The sequence below is a fragment of the Aspergillus mulundensis genome (genome assembly GCF_003369625.1).
Source record: "Aspergillus mulundensis strain DSM 5745 chromosome Unknown scaffold_4, whole genome shotgun sequence".
NCBI lineage: Eukaryota > Fungi > Ascomycota > Eurotiomycetes > Eurotiales > Aspergillaceae > Aspergillus > Aspergillus mulundensis.
The window spans coordinates 1171604-1194090 of record NW_020797892.1 but is presented as its reverse complement, the minus strand read 5'-3'; the positions used below and the strand labels follow the sequence as shown (position 1 = coordinate 1194090).

At 50.8% G+C, this 22487-nt stretch overlaps 8 protein-coding genes across 8 annotated transcripts in view; 6 read left to right on the top strand and 2 right to left on the bottom strand.

The window, feature by feature from the left end:
- Positions 1-2325: 2325 nt before the first annotated feature.
- On the top strand, positions 2326-5136 carry DSM5745_04906 (uncharacterized protein; the record flags this gene model as incomplete). Its single annotated transcript, XM_026746922.1, has 1 exon — positions 2326-5136. One exon carries the CDS (start codon positions 2326-2328, stop codon positions 5134-5136), a length of 2811 nt encoding a protein of 936 aa, XP_026604402.1.
- Positions 5137-5534: 398 nt separating this feature from the next.
- Positions 5535-6427, top strand: DSM5745_04905 (uncharacterized protein; the record flags this gene model as incomplete). Its single annotated transcript, XM_026746921.1, has 2 exons — positions 5535-5981; positions 6053-6427. 2 exons carry the CDS (start codon positions 5535-5537, stop codon positions 6425-6427), a joined length of 822 nt encoding a protein of 273 aa, XP_026604401.1.
- A 1178-nt stretch (positions 6428-7605) lies between these two features.
- On the top strand, positions 7606-9598 carry DSM5745_04904 (lysophospholipase family protein; the record flags this gene model as incomplete). The annotated part of the gene is made up of 3 exons (XM_026746920.1): positions 7606-7651; positions 7710-8349; positions 8398-9598. The coding sequence occupies 3 exons, from the start codon at positions 7606-7608 to the stop codon at positions 9596-9598; spliced, it is 1887 nt and encodes a 628-aa protein (XP_026604400.1).
- Positions 9599-10114: 516 nt separating this feature from the next.
- Positions 10115-14476, top strand: DSM5745_04903 (uncharacterized protein; the record flags this gene model as incomplete). The annotated part of the gene is made up of 2 exons (XM_026746919.1): positions 10115-13878; positions 13927-14476. The coding sequence occupies 2 exons, from the start codon at positions 10115-10117 to the stop codon at positions 14474-14476; spliced, it is 4314 nt and encodes a 1437-aa protein (XP_026604399.1).
- Positions 14477-14960: 484 nt separating this feature from the next.
- On the top strand, positions 14961-16714 carry DSM5745_04902 (3-deoxy-7-phosphoheptulonate synthase class II; the record flags this gene model as incomplete). The annotated part of the gene is made up of 6 exons (XM_026746918.1): positions 14961-14988; positions 15047-15156; positions 15249-15312; positions 15366-15458; positions 15511-15562; positions 15613-16714. The coding sequence occupies 6 exons, from the start codon at positions 14961-14963 to the stop codon at positions 16712-16714; spliced, it is 1449 nt and encodes a 482-aa protein (XP_026604398.1).
- Positions 16715-17038: 324 nt separating this feature from the next.
- On the top strand, positions 17039-18912 carry DSM5745_04901 (FAD-binding oxidoreductase; the record flags this gene model as incomplete). Its single annotated transcript, XM_026746917.1, has 6 exons — positions 17039-17259; positions 17318-17720; positions 17787-17877; positions 17942-18278; positions 18335-18540; positions 18614-18912. 6 exons carry the CDS (start codon positions 17039-17041, stop codon positions 18910-18912), a joined length of 1557 nt encoding a protein of 518 aa, XP_026604397.1.
- Positions 18913-19192: 280 nt separating this feature from the next.
- DSM5745_04900 (phosphatase PAP2 family protein) lies at positions 19193-20727 on the bottom strand (the record flags this gene model as incomplete). Its single annotated transcript, XM_026746916.1, has 5 exons — positions 19193-19911; positions 19971-19982; positions 20035-20525; positions 20576-20602; positions 20663-20727. 5 exons carry the CDS (start codon positions 20725-20727, stop codon positions 19193-19195), a joined length of 1314 nt encoding a protein of 437 aa, XP_026604396.1.
- A 738-nt stretch (positions 20728-21465) lies between these two features.
- DSM5745_04899 (putative GPI anchored cell wall protein) overlaps positions 21466-22487 on the bottom strand; it is a gene marked incomplete at both ends in the record, with an annotated part of 3621 nt that continues 2599 nt past the window's right edge. The window contains 2 exons of the mRNA XM_026746915.1: positions 21466-21493; positions 21545-22454. Coding sequence (XP_026604395.1) covers positions 21466-21493; positions 21545-22454 — 938 coding nt within the window. The remainder of the gene's footprint in view (positions 21494-21544; positions 22455-22487) is intronic.

Below are 22487 nucleotides of genomic sequence, written 5' to 3'. Positions count from 1 at the left end.
ATTAATAACTAGCTAATAATTACTTTTATTATTATAGTATTAAGCTAAAAACAGCCCATGCTATACTAGCTAGGTATTTTTTTTAATAAATAACTTTTTTAATATTAATATATTATAAAATAGGTAGTTAAAGCCCGCGCGGTAGCCTAATATATTTATAATTTAATATATATTATATATAATTTACCTATAAACTTTTTTTATAAGGTAGTTATTACTTATATTATTTTTAATTTTTTATATAACATAAAGGCATGGTATAATAATAAAACTAAGCCTAAAAAGCATGCACAAGACCTAAAAGTTAGTGCTTAACTAGGTTAGTATATTAAGGTGGTTAAAAAAACCCTAGTACTAGCTGCTTGTGGTATACTTTTAATTTTTTAAATAATATTTATAATAACTTTTTTTAAAAATACTAGGCTTTCCTCCATAGTAATAGTATTAAAAAAAGTATAATTATACTTTACCCTAAGGCTAAGGCTAGTTAATAACTAAAACCTGCTAATAATATAAGTAATACTACTAAAGATCTTGCGTGGCTAGGGCGCTAGCTTATATTAAAAACTTAAAATAAAGGTATAAATAATAAAAGTACTTTTTTTAAAAACTTTTAGGCTAGCTCTCGCGCACTTTTATTACTTTTAAAAATACTTAAAAAATTTTACTAGTGGCAAGGCTAAAAAGTTAATTATAAAAAAGTTTAAATAATAGTAGCAAGCGCTATTAATAATAAAGGTAATAATTTTTAATAATAACTTAAAGTAAATATACCAAGGGGTTTATTATATAGGCTATAACTTTATAATATATTATAAATAATACCTTTAGGCGCAGGAATTATTAATAATTAGCGCCTAATTTTATATATATAATATTAAGGCTATTAGCACGCTCCGGGAACTAAAAACTATAATTAAAAAGCTTTTTAAAGCTTTTATTTATTAACTTTATATAAATAATACCTTAATAATTTAATACACGCGCGGGTAGCCCTTATTATTTTTTAACTAGGCTTTTTAAGTACTATACTAGCTTATAAATTAATATATAATCCACCTAAAATAATCCCCTAGCTATATAAATATTAAAGGTAACAAGCTAGCTAACAAGCTTGCTAATAAAGCAGCCTTTATAAAGGCTTAACCCCTAAAGCCTAACTTTTTAAAGGCATAGCCTATAGTAAGTAAAGTATATAGCCTATATAAGTAAATATATTATACTACCTAAATTAAATAATAAAAAAGCGCCTTTATAAAGCTATTTATATAGTATAAATAATAGCTTATTATAAAGGCTAAGCCCTACTAGGTTAAGCCATTATTAAAGCTAGTATTAAAATAACTAGTTTTATATTACTAGCTTACACTTAAATTCTTGCATGAAAATTTTAAGTAATATTATAAATACTTTTAATATAAAAATACTAGGCTTATATACTTTTATAAAATAAGTAAAAGCCTTAAATACCTAGTTTTTTATTATTACTTTAAATAGCGCTTTTTATAATAGCCCTAGTATTTTATAATATTATTAATAATTAAGGCTAAGGCCTTAAAGTACCTCCGTGGACTAAAGCCTAAGGGCTTTATATTATTACTTAAAATTATAAACTTTTATAAGTTTATTTATTCTTACTAGGGCATCCCGTGCCCTAGCACTACTAAAATTACCTAGTTTAATATTAAATGGTTTTTTTTCTTATTTTACTACGCTTTTTTTTTTTTTTTTATTTTATTTTAAACACTTTTTTTTAATGTAACTAGCTCCTGCTAATATATTTTTTTTATAATAAGGCAGGTCCCTGTAACCCTTTATAACTAAAATCCTAAACATGCGATAAATAATACCTGCTAATAACTATATATAAAAATAATGCGTAAAAAATAGGCGCTAGCCCATAAGCTTTAGCAAGAGTTGCCCTTTAAAATAAAAAGCCTTTTTATATATAAATTATTTAAATAAACCACTTGCCTAGCAGCGGCACGCCCCCATATCCTAAGGGAGATCTGGAATAATAGGCGTACGCCTAGCAATCCCCGGGGCGTTAAATATCACTACTACTACTACTTCAGTTCCAGTTGACCTTGGGTTGATCTCTCTATCTTATACTGCCGTTGTCCAAACAAGACTCAGTTGAGCATTGGTTGCCCTGTGCACAGTTTTCCTTCAAATTATCTCTACTGTCTCACTTCAGAAAGAACTGACTCGATCTCGCCTGAACTTCTCCTCACCCACCCCTTCCAGTCTCCGAAAGACGACAGAATATTCCGCCTGGGCGTTGTCCAACTCCGTATTCAAGCCAACTGTCCAACGCCGATCAAGATGGACAACCAGCAAATCTCGCAGCCGCAACTTCACAAATGGTTTAAGGGGCCCCGTGGACGAGATTTCCCAGCTTCCTTACTACCCGCTACGCGTAACCTCAGTACGTGCCACCTAGCTTTGAATGGCAGCCTAGTGGTAGCATTGGTGCGGTTTAAACCCGACTCTCAGCAGCCTGTTATTATGCTTCGCCCTGTCAAACGAACGGACGGTAGCCGTCTCATTTTTCCGTTACAAGACTGCATCTTGACATGTGGAGTTGAAGGTGACCCGAGGGAGCCCCAGCTGGATGAATGGATCAAGAAGCAGCGGTCAAAGAATTCCTTTCTTCAAACACCGGAGATGAAGAGAGTGGCAGTCTACATTCTCAAGTTGGAAGAAGATCCTGTTAAGCTGTGGTCAGAGACTCCTTCCAGGGATCCCGGCTGGCAATTCTTGCGTCGGGAAATGCGGTCCGGTGCAGAATTCACTATGTGGAAGTCATACAAAGACAAATGGGTGTCTGCTGAACAAGAGGTGATGGATTGGATGCGAACCTTGCAGACACACTTAACCTACTGGTCTCCCAAAAGAAAGGCTTTTTGGTGGTATCGCCAGCCACAGCCAGAGACTCTCAAAGAGGGCACCGCCGGGCCATCACCACCATGGCTGTATGGCCAGCCGGGCTCAGAAGCAGGTCACTTCATACAGTTGACACACCGCTCGTATTTCATTGACTTGCACGACCACCGGTGCCGGCTGGTTGAGGCCTCGCGGAAGGAGCACGACGTGATTCGCAGGAAGGTCAACAGCATTTACAATACAGACCAACTCCACAACGCGCGATTCGTCAAAAGTCAGAACTGTGCTTTTTACTACATGGAACTTAAAGTGTACAACATGGATCTACCTGAGACGGAACGGCGCGCCTTAAAGCTTCCGCCAGGTACAATAGTCAGATTCGCAGTTGCGGAAGCCGGGTTAAGAGACATTGACCTTACTTCTCAAGGAGTGGTTGTGGAGCTGGAGACAGAAGCTGACCTGGTATTATTCGTCCAAGGTCCTGTTCCAGCGACAAGTGATCGAGTATTTGTCGTGACGGCCATTGAGACGAATATACTTCCTATTGACGAGCAAATCGATTACCTCAACAAAGTCAGTGATGTCTGTGTTTTCGGTGACAGTGAGGAGAACGCCCGTCGTGGCTTCTCTCTCCGAAGGACAGTGCTGGCCCATGGTGAGGAGCTGAGTCCAGAAAGCCCATACTACTTCTTACTGGATGCTACAAACGGGATGTCCACAGTGCCTCAGCCTGTATGGGAAGAACGACTTGAATATCTGAAAACCCATTTCAAGCTCGATTCAGCCCAGGAAGTGGCATTCAATGCCTCAGTGAGAGCCATCAAATGCGGGCTTAGCTTGTTTCAGGGCTCAGACGGCTCTGGTAGAGAGTTGACGTCTATCGTGATCATCCTCGCGCTCGCCTGTCTGGATATTAGTATCATGATTGCAGCAGATTCGGACAAGGGTATTGACGATTTGACAAGTGGTCTTGCGAGAGTCTTAAGGGCCCATCCTAAGCTACAAGGCTGGGTGGGCAGCCTCTTCCGTCTTCGGTCGCGAGCTCGCCAGATGTCTCAGATTCGCACCCAGAGCGCTATATCTGATTCTAGCTCGAGGGAACTCGAATGTGATGTCCTGGCTCGACACGAGATGCACAACTGTGCTATGGACTATGCCAAGGACAACCGCGAGAATGGAGACTGCAAGACATTTCTGGATCTGGTCGAAGCTGATCGCCGTCAGCCTCTCCATGACGCCGACTACAAGAAGCTCGAGCTGTCATATCAGAATATCTGCGCGATCTTGCTCCGACAAGCTAAGATCGTCTCCACGACTCTCGGAAATGCATCCAGTCCTCTCTTCCGCGATGAGTTCAAGCCGGGAGCTCTACTCTGCATTGATGCCAACCACTGTACTGAAGGCCAGCTGTCAATCGCACTTACTATACAGTCATTACGCGTGGTAATACTGGTTGGAGACACCAAACGACCACGGCCAGCCGTTGCATCATTATCACCACAATATGAGAACGAAGGCGCCCACTACTTGGGACATCCTCTGCTAACGCGGCTGCAGACTCGGTACCCGTGTATGACTTTGGCGCTTGAGAAGAAGAGAGACCATACAGATATCGCAAACCTGAATCCCAGCAAGCGACTGCGCGCAGCTCCGGTGCGACATGCACTGCCTCTTCGGCCGCCTGTACCGGTTGCTCCTGGAACTAAATCGACACTGGCCCCATTGGCTGGTACAGGCAGCGCCGGGGAGAAGACACCCGTTAAGCAGAAGCAGGATGTTGCGAACAAGCCGATAACTTCTCAAGGAATGCCGGAAGATCAGCCATTGCCTCCACCACCGCATGCACCGGTTACGCCTACGACCGGGGCGCCACTGGCCCCCTGGCCCGCAACGAGCAGCGCCGAGGAGAAGACGCCGACTGAACGCAAGGGAGACATTACGAACAAGACGGTGGCTTCGCAAGGGACACTGACAGAGACATCAAGCACTACCGAGCGAGCTGCAAACCCTGGTGCCCTTCCAGACAGTGCCCGCTTGCTCCGCATCAAAAAGGCCGTGTTGAGGTTTCAGAAGACGCGTCGACGGCGAGTCGAAGATGAGCTCACGACGGGCTTTGGTTGCGGGACTAATGAGCCCCTGACACAAGAAGACCGTGTGGCCAAGGAGAGGGAGTATAACTCCTTGAAGCTTGCGGAGGACGAGACGACAGCTGAAATTGAGTTGTATGAAGAACTTCTAAAAGAGGACTAGCTAGGAATGTCTGGAGCCTTTCTTGAGGTTTGATAGAATCAACTTTGTGGAAAGATCCAATTTGTGGCATTGTGGTCGTTGGTCAACGGCAGGGACTCGTGTGGATATTGAGCACACTTACCATTTGATTTTCTTCTCTCAACATGAGTGGGGTTGGTCAGATAGCACTGCCCGTGGCTGAATTTTCATGTATGGTGATGGGTTAGGTACCTAGGTCTGAATCCTGCCAGGCAGCACTGCCCCAGCCCGAGCTCAGGCACCTCAGGATACGGTATATTAAGCCGTCTTTCAGCCGCAACTTTAATCAAAGCACATATCAACTGTCCGCAAGCAATAACAAAAGCTTAGTAGACTAGGTCTTCCAAAGAAAACCCGCCATCATCACTGCGCAAGCCAACATGCCCTACCAAAAGACCTCCGACTTCCTGCCCCCGCAACCCCCCGCCAGCGCCCACTGCCAAGTGATCGACTTCGCAGCCACCAACCCCGCGCTCCCAGAATACAAGCGATACCTCGCAGCAGTCATCGACAACGCCCTCACCGAGTCCGAATGCAAAGAGCTCCTGCGCATAGCAGAGGCCAGCACGCCAGACGGTCAGACATGGGAGCGAGCCATGATCAACATCGGCGGCGGCCGCCAGAAGATATCCACCGAATCGCGCAACTGCGGCCGCATTATCCTGGATGATTCTGAGATTGCGGATAAACTGCAAGCGAGACTTATGCCTTTCTTGCGGGAGTTGGGGATTGAGAGGCTGGAGAATAGGCCGCTTGTCACGGGCCTCGCGGGGAGGAATAAGACGTACCAGCTCACGAAATTCAATGAGCGGTTGAGGTTTCTTAAGGTTAGTACGGCCTTATATACCCAGCTTCAATTGCATCGTCGGTGCCACGAACACTGATGTGATTACCATAGTACGTCGGCGGCGAGTACTTCCGCCCACACTGGGACGCACACTATACAACGCCCGACAAGCGCGAGCGATCGTATTTCACAGTGCACCTGTATCTGAACGGCGACGGGGAACAGGATCTCACAGAGTTGAAGCGGGCAACTGATGCCGAGGTGGAGGGGGAAGCCAAGAATATAGATCTGGATGGGCCGTTATTGGGCGGTGCGACGTCCTTCTTGCCACGGTACGAGGAGAAGGAGAGGCATGTGAGGGTCTTCCCGAGGACGGGGTCGGTCTTGGTCTTCCAGCAGAGCGAATTGCTTCATGGTGGGGATTCGGTGTTCCGCGGGACCAAGTTCACGTTGAGGACTGATGTGATGTATGAGCTTGTCGAGTGACTCGAGTCAGAGGGTCGAGAGGGAGGTGTTTTGTCAGTGCAGCAGTGCCTTGCTTTTGGTATTCGGTGCGTGGGCTTGTTGAGCCTTGGTAGGTCAGATAGCAGTCTGGGCCCTGGAGGCCTGAAGAGGGGAAGCAACCATGATTGAGCGTCACTGCAGCCTGCAGCTGTTTGCTGGTAACTTGGTACCAGCCCAGATGTCGGGAAACCTGAATGACTGGATGATGAACCAACTCTGAATCTCAGGCTATAATTATCCAATTGATGCACAATCAAAGTAAAACCAGCCGGCGCTGTAGATTCCGCCGGGTTCCGGGGGGTCCGCTCCGGCGTTAGCTCCGTGGGTGGCAGACTGGCAGTTCGTACTCGCATCCGATCGCTGACCCTGTCTCGGACTCTCCATCTTCGCCCTCGGTTTTCCTATATTATTATCTCCAGTCTTCACCTGGGCTGCTGGGCAATGGGCCATGGCCCACAGTCCCCGCAAGCAGCAGCCACAATTTGAAGAAATAATCTTGCAGCCTGCTATTTCTTTTTCTTGGGTCACCGCTAATGCATGGCTTACGGCGTTATGACTATGCATTATAGCTGCGCTGCACTGTTGTTCCATGGATCGGACTAGAGTCAAAGCCACATTTTCTTAGCATGACGGTGAGCTATCATCAAATCGTCGATTCAGACTTTGTTTGCTGATTCGTGGTAGGCTGGTAGCCGAAAATATGATGATTCTGTGTGGGCTGTTCGGCTGAACAGCACTGGCTGCACTGCCCGACACCCACTCTATGCCAGCCACAGTCCAGGATAGAGCATCAGCGCTAGCGAACTCCTTGCTGCAGATTTCAGCCCTTATCCAGCGGAATTGCCGGAACCCCCTGCCCTGTGATATCATGGACTACTGAATCGACACCAATGGCGATCCGTAGTTCAACGGATTGGCCCACCCAGCTGTGATCTCTAGCACGCTTGGCTACCGAGGACCCGTTGTTAGCATGGCCCTCCTCGTGAGATCCATTCCTTCGCCTTAAATTTGGCTGAGCTGCCCTGGTCCATCGTGTCTCACCCTCATATATTACTCTTCGTTCCGGCCTCAAGGCAGAAGCCCCCTTCTCTCTGCCATTTTTGTTCTCGGACACCTTGCGCTGCCGCTACAGCTGTGAGCAGCATTTCCGGGTTAACAAGATGAAGACTTCAACTACGGTGGTTGCTTTGGCAGGATTGCTGTCTGGTATGCTTCAATATCCATCATCGGGCGTCGCTGTTCTAATCCAATCTGAATCCTGCAGGTGCCGCATCGACCGGAGTATCTCCGGTGCAGCGCTCATTCCCCAATGCCCCCGACGGATACACCCCTGCGAACGTCACTTGCCCTTCCAATCGTCCCGAAATTCGTCTTGCGACAGAGCTTTCGCCCAATGAGACATCCTGGCTTCGAACTCGTCGCAATGTCACGCGAGACGCCCTGAGAGACTTCTTCGGTCATGTTAGCGTTGGAAACTTTGACACGGTCGGATATCTGGATCGCATCGGCAGCAACTCCTCGAATTTGCCCAACATTGGAATCGCAGTCTCTGGTGGAGGATGGCGTGCTCTGATGAACGGTGCCGGAGCCCTCAAGGCTTTTGACAGCCGCACGGATAACTCAACGGCTGAGGGCCAGCTCGGTGGCTTGCTGCAATCCGCGACATATCTGTCTGGTCTCAGCGGTGGTGGCTGGCTTGTCGGCTCTATCTATATTAACAACTTCACCACCATCTCGTCGCTGCAGTCGAACGATAACGTGTGGCAGTTCCAAAACTCCATCTTTGAAGGCCCTGACGAGGGCGGTATCCAGATTCTCGATACCGCGGGCTATTACAGAGACCTCTACGATTCAGTACAGGGCAAGAACGATGCTGGATTCGAAACCTCGCTTACAGATTACTGGTATGTATATTCCTTACCTCTTTCTAGTGCCATGTTAACATCATTTAGGGGCCGTGCGCTTTCGTACCAGCTGATCGATGCTGTTCGCGGGGGTCCGAGTTACACCTGGTCGTCCATTGCCCTGGGCCAGAATTTCCAGAACGCCGAGATGCCGCTGCCAATTCTGGTCGCGGATGGTCGATTCCCTGGGGAACTACTGATCCCCGACAACACGACTGTTTACGAATTCAACCCTTGGGAATTTGGTAGCTTTGATCCTACCGTCTTCGGATTTGCCCCGATTGAATTTTTGGGCTCCCGCTTCGTCAATGGCTCTATCCCAGATAATGGAACTTGTGTTCGTGGTTTCGACAACGCTGGGTTTGTCATGGGCACTTCGTCCAGTCTGTTCAACCAGTTCTTCCTCCAGCTCAATAGTACCGGTCTTCCGGACTTTTTGACAAACGTCATCGGCGACATTCTTGCGGACATCGGCGAGGCCGACAATGATATTGCTGTCTACGACCCCAACCCTTTCTACCAGTGGCTGCCGGAATTCACGCCCTACGCCCACGAGCAACTCCTCGACGTCGTAGACGGTGGTGAGGACGGCCAGAACCTTCCCCTGCACCCGCTCATCCAGCCTAACCGCCACGTCGATGTCATCTTCGCCGTCGACTCCTCTGCTGATATCAACGGCTGGGCCAACGGTACTTCCCTCGTCGCCACCTACGAGCGTAGCTTGAACTCCACCGGTATCGGCAACGGAACCGAGTTCCCAGCGGTTCCTGACGTGAACACCTTCATCAACCTGAACCTGACCCAACGTCCCACTTTCTTCGGCTGCAACAGCAGCAACACCTCTGCTCCTCTGGTTGTCTATTTGGCCAGCCGTCCGTTTGTTTACCAGACTGAGGACACCATATCCAACTTCTCGACCTTCCAGCTCAGCACCGAGATCGACCAGCGAGACAACACCATCCTGAACGGCTACGCCGTTGCGACCATGGGTAACAGCACCGAGGACAGCAACTGGTCAGCTTGCGTTGGCTGTGCAATCCTCAGCCGCTCTTTCGACCGCACAAACGAGACCGTTCCTGATATCTGCACCCAGTGCTTCAACCGATACTGCTGGGATGGAACCATCAACAGCACCACTCCTGCTGACTACAACCCTGTCTCCGTTATGGGCAGCGATTCGTCCAGGGTCTTCCCTGCTGTCTTGTCGAGTGTAGTTGCGGCGAGCATTGCGATCATTACCATGGTATAAATGATTTGAAAACTCTATACATACATGTATATATATTCTGCATTTTGTTCGGTCGTTGTTTGGATACTCAATTAGTTTTGACAAATTATAATTTCTTTTGGAGACAAGGAGTTTTTCTATAGAGCGTGCATAAAACTAGATGCCGACTTATGTGCATAATATCCGCAAGCCACTGTTGCCATAGGCAACGGGTGCACGTGATCATCAAATCCGGGAACCTCGTGACAAACACCCACCACCTTGCACCGGTCGGCCCGACGCAGCTCCAAGCTGACGACAACAGACGACAATAACCCTATCAACAATTCGCGACGGCCGCTGAAGCCCTATTTATCTCCTGGAGACTGCGCCTAACAGCAGTGCGGTACAGGGCTCGTTATCTCGGGGCACAACAAACGCGTCGCACGATGAGCAGTTGCGGACTGACGACATTCGGCTCCCTCTAATCGCGACAAAAATTCACCGCACAACATTGTCTGATCTACCTATATCTTAGATATCGCTCGAATACACATAATGGCGCGAGCAGCGGTCATCCCTCAAGAACCACCAAAGCGGGCCACGCGCGGCAGAGCTAAGGGCACAACCACGAAAACAGCGAGCAAATCGAGCGCGAGAGTTACGAAGGCTGCTGAAACGAAGAAACGGACCGCCCGGGCAGCAGTGACACAATCGGACTCACATTCCGGGTCAGAATCAGAGGAAACAGATGACGAGATTGGGGTTATTGAAACAAAGAGCCGCGGGAAGGCAGCTGGGACAAAAGGGAAAACTACGTCTACGTCGGGACGCGGGAGGAAGGCTGCTGCTGCTCCGGAAAATGACAGCGAGAGTGAAAGCGACGACGACGAGCTTCCCGTGTCCGAAGCGCCGAAGAAACGAGTGGGAAGGCCAAAGGCTAAAAAGGAAGAAACCGCAAAACCAGCGGCAACTTCAAAACCTAGGGGGCGACCAAAGGGTACGTCGAACAAGCCGCCTTCGCCTGACGATATTTTGAAGGAAAATACGCGAAGGAATGCGCTTTCTCAAGACAGTGACGAATTGTCGTCATCACAAGGGCCGACCGAGATTTTCATAACCACAGGCTCTGCTATGCTGCGCGGGCCGGCGAAGACGAAGAAGAAGGTCACATTCCAAGAATTGTCGGATTCCGAGATGGATCTAAGTGAAGCGCCAGCCCCTACGAGACGCAGGAGAGGAACGATTGTCGCAAAGGATGACGATGGAATGGCTGCCAAACCAGTTCGCAAGGTTCCCGCGGGATCTACCCGAGGACGCAAGCCTGCGGCAGCCAAAAAGGGTGGCGCTAAGCCTCTGTCGCCGAAGAAAGCTACACAGGTTGCAAAGGCCATTTCATCATACGCCAGCTCCGACGGGGAGGAAGATGAATTGAGCGGCGAAAAGGATGCTATCAAGCTTATAGTCCACTCTCCTCAGAAGCGTATGCCAGCTGTCTCCGGCCTTGACTCTCCCGTGAGAAGAGTCAACTTCACACCGAACAAGTCATCGAATCGCCTCGATGAGAATGGCGAGCCGACCTTTGCGCCCCCGAAGATGTTCGACTTTGGCGACTCAGAGTTTATGTCCAGCCCGGCGCGAAGACCCCCTCCCTCGCCCTTCCAATTCACATTGAAGGAGACACCAAAACGAGGGGGAATATCTCTCTCCGAGAAGCCGAAGCTAAGCCGACCAGAAACGACACCAACCCAAAATTCCCCTCTCAGGATGTCCGCGAGGAAGGCAAACATAGGAACGCCCGCACGAAGCTTGTTCGGCGCAGGCGATACAATCTCACAGCCGAACTTCACTCCAGGACAGAACTCACCTCTCAAGATGTCTGCTAGGAAGGGCATTTTTGGCGCCTCATTCTCATTACCACAACCCGACCAACAGCAGAACTCGACTCCGTTCAAGTCTAGCCTACTCATGAGCCCCGCGCGGAAGGTTGTCACACCATTCAAGAGCTCAATGCCACCTGTACCATCATCGCTGGCCAAGGAATCGAGATTACAAGCAGATACGGAGACTGACGACGAGACGGTCTCGATGTACGACGAGTCGCCGCTTCGTGGGCAGAATCTCGAAGATGCAGCGCAGTTCCAGGCTGACGAAGCTGATGAAGCTGATGAGGCGGATGAGCTTTCAGCTGATTACGATGATATGGGAATGGCCCCTGAAGAGAGCCCTATTGCTCGAGAGAGTGAGCAGTTGGAGGAAGAACAATCCGAGGTATCTGTTGAAGAGGAAGATGAAGGAATGCTTTCTGAAGACGAAGCCTCTCCACTTGATGCTCAGGACCTTGATAAAGAGTTGGCACATGCAGAGCAGGCTCTTCACCATAAGGTCAAGCAGGCCGAAGATTATTTGGCAGCTAACGATTTTGGAGAGCCATTGGAAGACGACGAGGATGAAGACGATGAGAACACAACGCCGCATGATCCCCACCAGCTGGAATCCGAAGCCGATGACTCTGAAGAACAGCTCGATGAAAATGCCTACGAACAAGCAGATTACGAAGAACCAGATGCAGAGCAAGACGAGTATGATATCGAATCCGACGAGGAACGAGAACAGTCGCCATTTCGATTCAGTTTCGGCAATGGACTGGAGGATGTCTTCGTTGACGACTCTACCGCTCGGGACACAAGGATGCACAATACCGCCATGCATGATGAACATGAGCATGACGAAGAGACTGTATCTGAAGATGAAGATATACCTGACGGTGACGGCTCCATGCGTCATGGAAACGATGGGCCGACCCTTGTTGGTGAGGCTGCCGCCGATCACCTTATAAGTACCGGACCAGTCCAGCCTTATGAGATCGAAGAGGTTGAGGACACCCCGTTCATGAACTTCCTCCTGACCCATTGGGCGCCAACTCTGCCATTCGTCGAAGTATGCGAGCCTACTATCACTGCCGTTGACACCGAGCACCGGTCGCCAGAACCTGTCACTCCAGAAGAAAATGAAGAGGATATATCCGACAGCCCCGCTCTCCCCATTGACTATGCGCAAAATACCCCGAAGGCGCCCCAGGAGCCGCCACATCGTAATCGTGGCCCTCGCTTTACTCTACTGGCTGAGCAGTTTAGTCAGTGGAAAGCGAGCAGCCCTGCGAAGGCCGAGAGACCGCGCCGCAGAGGTGTTTTCTCCCTGGGGAGACCTAGTGACCTCCCAAGCGCTGCGTCTCGGACACCTAGGAATGATATTTTTGCCAACGCGCCAACTCTTTCGGCTAAGCCTCGTCCTCGAAGACAAGACCCCAGCCCTCCGGCGCTTGACGTCTATGAAGACGAGGAAGATGAGCCAGCAAGCGAGGCGAACGAGGTATACATTGCTGATGAAGCGGTCGAGGTAGATGATGTCGATGAGGTCGATGAGGTTGTGGAGTCACAGTCAGAATACCCGGCGAGGAGCCCAATGGCCGAAATCTTGGACGACGAGACATCAGATGGTTTCGACATTTTCAAAGACCTTTCCGATGATGAAAGCGATGGTGGAAACGATGGGGAAAGAGTGGAAAGAGAGCAGGTTGAGCCTGCAGATTACGCTACTCTCAATCCATTTGTAGAAGAAAAGGAGAATGAAGTGGTATCTCCTGTTCCTGCAACGCCGGCCAAAAATCCATCGCTTCCCAGGCAAACATTCCATACTGTCTCGAAGGTGCCTCTGAAGCCAGAGGGCGAAGTGTCCCCCTTGAAGATCAACCGAAAGCGTGGTCGCTCTCTATCGATTACATCGATTACCTCTCCACTCCGCTCATCACCTCGACTTCGCGAGTTTGTCCTCGCTCCACCGGAATCCCCTCCCCGGAAGTCGGCCCGGCTATCGTACAGTTCAACGCGACAATCTCTGTCTAGAGGAAGCCCTAGGAAATCTGTCGGTGCTCAACCGACGCCGCGCGCTCGCACACCTTCTCGTGCTCGGACACCTCGCTCAGCAAGCCCTATCAAATCGCCCCGCAAACAAGCGTCGCCCGTCAAACAAGCTCCAGCCTGTCTAAGCGGCGCTGTTGTCTACGTAGACGTTCACACCACAGAAGGCGAGGATGCCAGCGGCATTTTCATTGAGCTTCTGCAGCAGATGGGAGCCAGGTGCATCCGGAACTGGTCATGGAACCCGCGAATGAGCGTGTCGCCGGATGAGGATACGGGCTCGGTAAACGGCAAGGTTGGAATCACCCACGTGGTTTTCAAAGATGGTGGTGTTCGCACCTTGGAGAAGGTTAGGCAGGCTGGAGGGCTTGTCAAGTGTGTTGGGGTTGGCTGGGTCTTGAAGTAAGTTCATTCCTTCATTTTGAATGAAGTTGTTCTAACCTAAGGTAGTTGCGAGGCAAGAAACGAATGGGTCGACGAGACACCCTATGCCGTCGACAGCACCATCATTCCCCGGGGAGGTGCAAAGCGTCGCAAGAGCATGGAACCCCGGGCGTTGAGCAATATCAACGGAACCCTTGTCAAAGCGAGTAACGCTGGGACTTCATCCAGCCGTCGGCCATCTATGGCTGCTGGAAGTATGTCTAGAAGTGCAACTCCACTTTCGCGCAGGGAGCGCTCCACGCCGGACAACTCCCCAGGTTACGGAGCTGGCCACACCGAAGCGAACCGGAAGCTCTGGCAGACCCCGAAGACTCCCAGTGCTGCTGCGCTTGGTTACAACATGGACAGCATTGGCATGTCCCCTGCGACTCCATTCTACCTGTCTCAGCGGTCGAGACTCGTTCAGCAAACATGTCCTCCGAAGCAAACACGGCAGGGTCTCTTCTCTAAGGCCTCGGAGGAGGCACCATCACGTCAATTGAAATCTAGACTGGAAGCTGCTCGACGAAAGAGTCTTGCGTTCAAGCCTACTGTTGGAAGTCCTCTGGTTGAGTAATTGGCGTTGTTAAGTTCTTTTTTATGCATTGGGCGGTAGTTTGGGAGTTTGCTTCTCATACCCTTCTGTGTCTTGGTGCTGGATTTGCTTGATTGCATACTTTGTGAATAAAGCATACCTATGTGAATACCGTACTGAATACATATGTTATTCTTTTCTTGGACTGCGCAAGGGACTGTCTACATGGATCATGCCCACCCGCATCACGTGCCCCACTTCATCCGCGAATAGCCGCGCTGCGATGACTCGACCGACCATGGACCCTGTTCTTCCTCTCGGATGACTACAGCAAGGTCTTTTAGGCTATATTTACTTCTTTATTGTCTGTAAATTTGTCCTTTTCAAAATCCTCCCCTTGCATCAATCACTTGCTTGCTGGCCTGGTTGTTCGAGTTTTGTTTCTCTTTACCATCCGAACATCACGTTCTACTACTTAATCGCCCTTCCAAGTCGTTTGATCACAGTCGCATAACATCCCTTCAAGATGAGTGCCGAGGGCTGGAACCCAAAGTGTGCGTTTTCATTGCTCTCAGTCTTTGCCGGACCTCTTTGTTGACGTTCCCATAACAGCTTGGACCTCGAAGCCCATCAAGCAGGACGTCGTCTATGACGATGCTGAGGGTGTCCAGTTGGCGCTGCAGAAGTTAGAGAAGCTCCCTCCTCTTGTTACTACTCATGAGGTATGACTTTGCCTATTCTCCTATTTTCGTCCGATATCTATAGATAGAAATCGGACGGTTTGTCTGGGGTGCATTGCTGACCCCCCGCACAGATTGCGAATCTCAAGAAGAGTTTGAAGAATGTCGCGCTGGGCAAGGCTTTTGTTTTGCAAGGAGGTATAGCTTTTTTCCTCCGTGGTTTTGAATGAGACGTTGCTAAGTCGTCGCAGGGGACTGCGCTGAGCTCTTCGACTACTGTAACCAGGATATGATCGAGGCCAAGGTCAAGCTTCTTCTCCAGATGAGCTTGGTTTTGATTTGGGGTATGTTGACATATCTTTCTTTGAATATAAAGTCAGATCTGACGTGTGCCAGGTGCCAATATGCCGGTTGTTCGGATTGCTCGGATTGCAGGGCAGTTCGCCAAGTAAGTCTTTATTTCCTTTTCGCCACGAGATCATGGGCTAAAGGCATCAGGCCTCGATCGAGTCCTATGGAGGTCGTTAACGGTGTTGAAATGCCATCGTTCCGTGGAGACAATATCAATGGCTTCGATGCTACGCCTGACTCCCGCCGTCCGGATCCTTCGCGGCTGGTTTCGGCGTACTTCCATTCTGCAGCTACACTCAACTACCTGCGCGCTTCGCTCTCCTCGGGGCTTGCAGACTTGCACTCGCCTCTCGACTGGGGTCTCGGCCATGTCATCACCCCTTCCATTAAGGAAAAGTACGAGCGTATCGTCAGCAGAGTCAAGGACGCTCTTCGCTTCATGCAAACTGTGGGAATCGACACCGACCGCGGCGTCGAGACAGTCGACGTCTACACCAGCCATGAAGGCCTTCTGCTCGAATACGAAACCAGCCTGACCCGTCTACTGAAAGACCCTCCCCCACCATCCACCCACCAGCCCATCATCGCACCTATTCCCGGGAAAGGCCCAATCCCATCCCAAACCCCCGCCTCAAAAAGCTACTACGCAACATCCTCCCACTTCCTCTGGATCGGAGATCGCACGCGCCAACTAACCGGCGCACACGTCGAATTCTTCCGCGGCATCGCCAACCCCATCGGCATTAAGATCGGGCCCTCCATGACCCCCAGCGAACTAACCACCCTCCTCGACACCGTCAACCCAACCCGCGAAATCGGCAAAGTCACTCTCATCTCCCGCTACGGTGCAGCAAACATCGCTACCCATTTACCGGGGCATATCAGCGCCGTGCAAGCCTCGGGCCACATCCCCGTCTGGCAATGCGACCCGATGCACGGGAATACGCGCTCCACACCGAACGGCGTCAAGACGAGGCATTTTTCGGATATTTTGTCTGAGTTGAAGCAGGCGCTTGAGATTCACAGGGCCGCTGGTAGTTTCCTGGGTGGTATGCATTTGGAGCTCACTGGGGAAGCGGTTACGGAGTGTGTTGGCGGTGCTGGGGGGTTGACGGAGGAGGGGCTTGGGGAGAGATATACGACATTCTGTGATCCAAGACTGAATGAGAAGCAGGCGTTAGAGTTGGCCTTCTTGGTTGCGGGTTTCTATCGCGAGATGGAGGGGGAGGAGGGAGTGAATTCGATTTGAACATATACGAAAGGGGCTTGGGACATGGTTAAAAGTTTGGATATTGATCGAGTTTCAGTTTCAAGGGCTGTTTGGGCTCATAGTCTCGGGTTTACTTATTTGATCAGGATGAGGCAGTAAAAGTCTTCCATCGCTACTTCCATCTCTCAAAGGACTAACCTAGATTTATGCAAGCGGCGACATTCTTAGTGCGGGGAATCATCCATCGTACGTTGCAGGATTCTTTAGCTGCATTGCCGGTACAGGATCCCTCAGCAGCCTCTAACGAGGGCCAACTCCCAATATCAGACTTCCAATGTCCCTTCATCTACGAGCCCAGGCACAATGCCTCCCCTATCAATTTCTGCCCTCTTAGACTCCCTCTCATTAACTTTCGCTCAGCGCTCTCAACTAGAGTTCATCCTCTCCGATTTCATCTCCCTCACTTCAGACGGAAAGGAACCAGCTCGTCACTCTATCTTAGCCCAAGTCTTCACCCTTGTATTCGGCGACAATGCCATCACCAAGGGCTCCCCTCTCTACGAAGAGCACCGGACCCAGCCATGGTACCTTCCTGTCTTCCTTCCCATCTCCCGCCTATACTCACCGACTAACAACATCCAGGTCCCCAACCTGCTACCTCGCACCCACCGTAATCCTAACCCCGACAACAGTCCCCCAGGTCCAGCAAGCCCTAGCCCTAATCCGCTTCCTCAACGCCAAATTCTCCATCCGCGGCGGCGGCCACCTCCAGAATCCCGGATTCAGTTCCAACGACGGCGGCATCGTGATCTATTTCTGCAAGGGCGAGTTCACGCAGCTTGTTCTTTCGCCGGACAAAGAGACTGTAGAGATCGGCGTGGGATTGCGCTGGGCTGATGTATATGAACGGCTCGATGGATATGGCCTTGCTGTTGCGGGGGGTAGAGAGCCCAGGGTTGGAGTGGCCGGCTTACTTCTGAGTGGTGGGCTTTCGTATCAGTGTGGTGAGGTGGGTGTCGGGTGCATGGGGGTTGTTGAGTATGAGGTGCGTGCTTCTGCTCTGGTCTTCGTCGCAGTGAGATGATGAGGTGATGCTAAGTATGGTGTTTAGGTCGTCCTCGCTGACTCGACGGTTGTCCGCGCCAGCAAACACGAGAACGCGGATCTCTTTTGGGCATTGAAGGCGGGTGGTTCGAACTTCGGTTCGTCTTTCTCTCGTCCACTCCCACTCCTACGATATTCCAGCTCTCCTAACACAATTTACAGGAATAATCACAAAAGTAATTATGACAACCCTTCCCAACACCCTGTGGTCCGAGAACAGGCTCTACGACGCCTCGCAGAACACGGCGTTTGCCTCGGCTTTACTGATCTACCACGACCTCATCGAGTCTGACAATAAGTCTTGTCTGATCTATCATACGGTTAATGACCGGACCTTTGTGACATTTACATACTCCGGACCTGTTGAAGGCGACCATCCGGAGATCTTCAGGCCATTCCACCATATACCACATACAGGATACCTTGTTCCGCCGGGCACCAGGACAGTATCAGCCATGGCCAAGGGTGTCTCGGACGTTCTGGAGGGGAGCAAGATGCTGTATGCTACATCCCAGTCTCTCCACAAATCGATCTTGCTCTAATGATCCAGCCTAGGCACGAAATGCGCACAACAACAACCCTCCCAGACCTAGAAGTCTACCACGCCGCAGAGCAAGCGCGCCTGGAAGCAATAACCGCCCTATCCCATCTCGACCGCGCAGGCCTAACGATGGTCATCCAGCCCATGACCTCGCACTCCGTAAACGCCGCGCAGGACCGCGGCGGGAATCCGTTCGGTCTACCGGCGGTTAAGCATCAAAGTACGTATCTCTATCGCCGCCAACCGTTGTCACCAGTTCGTCTGGCTTTTTTGTATGTTGACTGGCAATACAGTATTCCTCATCCTAGCCGACTATACGAACCCCACCGATGCACCCCTGATTCAGGATGCAATGCGCAAGATCGTCAATGCGGTTGGAGGGGTGGCGAAGAAGAACGGGACGTATCTACCCTTCAAGTATGCGAACTATGCAGCGCCGGATCAGGACCCATTGGGGAGTTACGGGGCGGCGAATTTGGCCAGCTTAAGAATTATTGCGGGGAAGTATGATCCCGGGGGCGTGTTTCAGTATTTGCAGAACGGGGGGTGGTTGGTTTCGATGGCTGGTTTGAAGGGAGAGGTAAAAGAGTAGAAGACTAATCGAGTAGAAGAGGTAGGAAGATAGATAGGTAGCAGGTTTAGATAGGTGGCGTATATCTAAGAAGCAGTAACAATTGAGTAGGTCGGTCAGCTGCTAAACAAGACGCAGATCCAACGCCGCTAATGGTACAGAAGCTGATATCAATGCCGTGTTCAACACATCCTACCAAAAGCAAGGGAAAGCAATTTTTGTAATCCAAGAGATGACAATATTGCCAAGAAACCGTTTAAATCGTTAGTTCGTATCATCGAAAAAAATATCCAAAATGGTCTTAGAACTGGTTATCGTGCGTTCGTGTCGCAGGAGCAGGCGCCATGGCAGCCTCCGGGTGCATTGGTCCCGTGCTCGAACCCGGCCCCGATGCGAGCTGCGTCTGAGACCGATATGACATACCAGGCTCGTACGTCGGGAGTTGCCCGCCGAGGCCGGGGTTATGCGTCCGCGCATAGCCTTGCTGCATCTCGTACCCACTTGTAACATCCTCCTCACTAGACGAGGACCAATTCCCGTCGTGATGGCGATGATACGGATTCGACACGAAGGGATTATGCGCCGGCGGATACGCCTGAGGATGAGGGATCGGTTCCGGATTCACAGACGAGCCGTTCTCGGGCTCGTGCACGCGCAATCGCTCTTCTTCCGGATTTCTCAGCGCAGCAGTGCTGTCTGTCTGGCCATAAGTTTCGCCTGGGTACGTTGGCTCAGAACCCCAGGATCGAATCGGGTAGGCGCGTCCCTTCTTCCAGGGTTCGGCGAGCGAGGGGAAGTATTGGCGGTAGGAGATGGTGGCGCAGAGGATGCCGAGCAGGGAGCCGGTGATTACGTCGAAGGGGTGATGTCGCGCGTCCATGATTCGGGATACAGCGATTAGCGTCGCGCCGAGGCAGGGGAACATCACTAGGAACATCTTCCAGACTTCGCCCTTGTTGTCCATGATATGGAGTTTTCCGCCGATCCAGAGGGAGAGGTAGAATAGGCCCGCGAAGGAAGCTGTAAATCGCAAGTTAGTAGTTATTCAGCTTGAAGCGAACCCGGTTGGGGTATCTTACAGCTGCTATGCCCTATCTACGGTCAGTACGAGACCATCACGGGAATTAAGTGGGAAAAGCTTACCAGAAGGCCACGACCGAAACCCATCCTTCAGCAAATGCGGATCCCCTGTACAGATACTATAATCCGATAACCCAAACGGCTTCGCATCTTCACTACCAGCTTTGGGCTTGCAGCGATCAATGATATCCGGCCTGGGCTTGCCGCAAGCATTCTTCAACGCCTGTGTGATAACAAAGCACAGCGCCTGCGAGAGAATCAGACCCAAAAACCCGCAGTTCAGCTCCCAAAGCCTATCCTTCCACCGGTATGGGCCGGTAAACTTCCTCTTCCCATTTGAATTGATTGGCTTTTTGTGCGAGAATAGGCCGTCGATGAACAGCGTGTAGATTGCAATTATGATGAGCGGTCCTCCTCCGGAGCAGGCTACGGCCTCGTAGATCGATATCCGTTCGTGTACGGCGTAGGGGTACTGGAGGGAGATGTTATTTAACGAGAAGCGCTGGTGGTATGGTTCGATTCGATCGATGATCCAGAAGCCGATGACGAGGGCGCTGTCTGTTTGTTAGCGGTGTCGACTTGCGGGATGTTTGGAGACACGAACATGAGGATCACATAGTCAACGATATAGCTGGGAGGAGATCAGAGGTTAGCAAAGATCGATTGAGCGAGTTTGGATGTCTGAGCTCACGAAATGATCACTCGCGGCCGCAGCCGGCGCTTCGAGAAGGGCAATTTATCGGGGAGACGGTCCATCTAGCGCGGCGCCGCCCGTTTGTATGGTCGGGCACTGGCTAAGCAGGGATTCTGACGATAGACGAGGATCGATTCAGGAAATTGCACACGTGGAGAGAAAAGACGGAGAATACAAGATCGTTAAATATGAGGAAACAAAGAGAATAAAATGAGTTCAGGAGGAAGGGCGAGGCTTGAAAAACAAAGCATCTTGGCTGGAACTCTGGGGTCCAATGCGGTGCTCCACCGGGTCTTGCCTATAAATAAGGATCCTCCTCGCTATCCCCGCGGCCTCCGCCCAGCCTGATCTTCAGTCTCAGCACCGGCTCAGCCACGCAATCTCGTTACTCGCTCAGTCTTGCTGTTCTGGCCGCACAAGATTCTCTCTGCTGATTTCATCGCCCGGTTCTATTTCCATCGTCGTTCCACACTGTAAAGAATGCAGACCAGGCTGTGAGGAAATTATTCTGCCTAGATTCTTAGGCAGACGAATACAGTACAGACCCAAGGTCCCAGACAAGGCGCCTAGAGCGAGACCTACTGGCCCACATCCAGACCCTCGGTGTGCGGTCATAGTCAAAGTGCACAAGTATTAAATCAAACAGTAAGAATTGAATACCAACAGTAATTAAAGCGGTGTACCTAACTAGAACAGTAACAAATATGAAGGTTATGTTGTACAAATTTAGGGGTCATCATGCTTTTCAAACGTCTATCATTGGATGCCTTCCGTAGCCAGACAATTCACCTTTTTCCAATCTAACAGACGGTCATGAACAGACCAAGGCTGATTGCAAGTTAGTCAAGACACAAAAGAGGGTAGTGCGGGAAAACTCACGGTGAGGGGTTGTAATCTTCGAAGAATTCAAGGTTGGTGCTTCCGGGAGTCGACATCTCGAAGCTGACAGTCTGGCCAGCAGGGCACGCGAAGCTGGAGACGGCATAAGAGTTGCCTGGCGAGACGGTGAACTGGCCGAGGTTCTGGCTGACTTGGGGAGCGTTGTTGTATGTGGTCGACTGGGTAGCGTATGTCTCCAGAGCGGAGAACTGGATCGTGCCGTCTCCGCTGAAGTCGAATGCAGAAGTCTCGAGATCCTCCTGTCTGGGGAATAGGAAGACAAGGCTACAGGTCTTTCCGGAATCAGTGGCGGGAATGTCGAAGTTGAAGATGGTCGAGACTGTGGATGTCACAGTTCCGTTGAACTGAGTGCCGTATGCTGTACTGGGGGAGGACGAATCAACAGGGATGATCAGGTGAGGATACTCGTAGTTGCCCGAAAGATCGGTAGGGCAGCTTCCACCACCTCCGCCGGATGGGGGCTGACCACCACCACCTCCACCTCCTCCAGCAGGTCCAGTAGGTTGGCCGCCAGTCGGGCCAGTGGGCTGACCGCCGCCGCCGCCAGCGGGGCCAGTAGGCTGCTCACCTCCGCCAGCAGGACCAGTAGGTTGACCACCTCCGCCAGCGGGACCAGTAGGTTGACCTCCACCACCTCCGCCAGCGGGACCAGTAGGTTGACCTCCACCACCTCCGCCAGCAGGACTGGTAGGCTGCTCACCTCCGCCTGCGGGACCAGTAGGCTGACCTCCTCCACCGCCAGCGGGGCCAGTAGGCTGCTCACCACCGCCAGCAGGACCAGTAGGTTGACCACCACCGCCAGCGGGACCAGTAGGTTGACCTCCACCACCTCCGCCAGCAGGACCGGTTGGCTGACCACCACCGCCAGCGGGACCAGTAGGCTGACCTCCTCCGCCGCCGCCGCCAGCAGGACCAGTAGGTT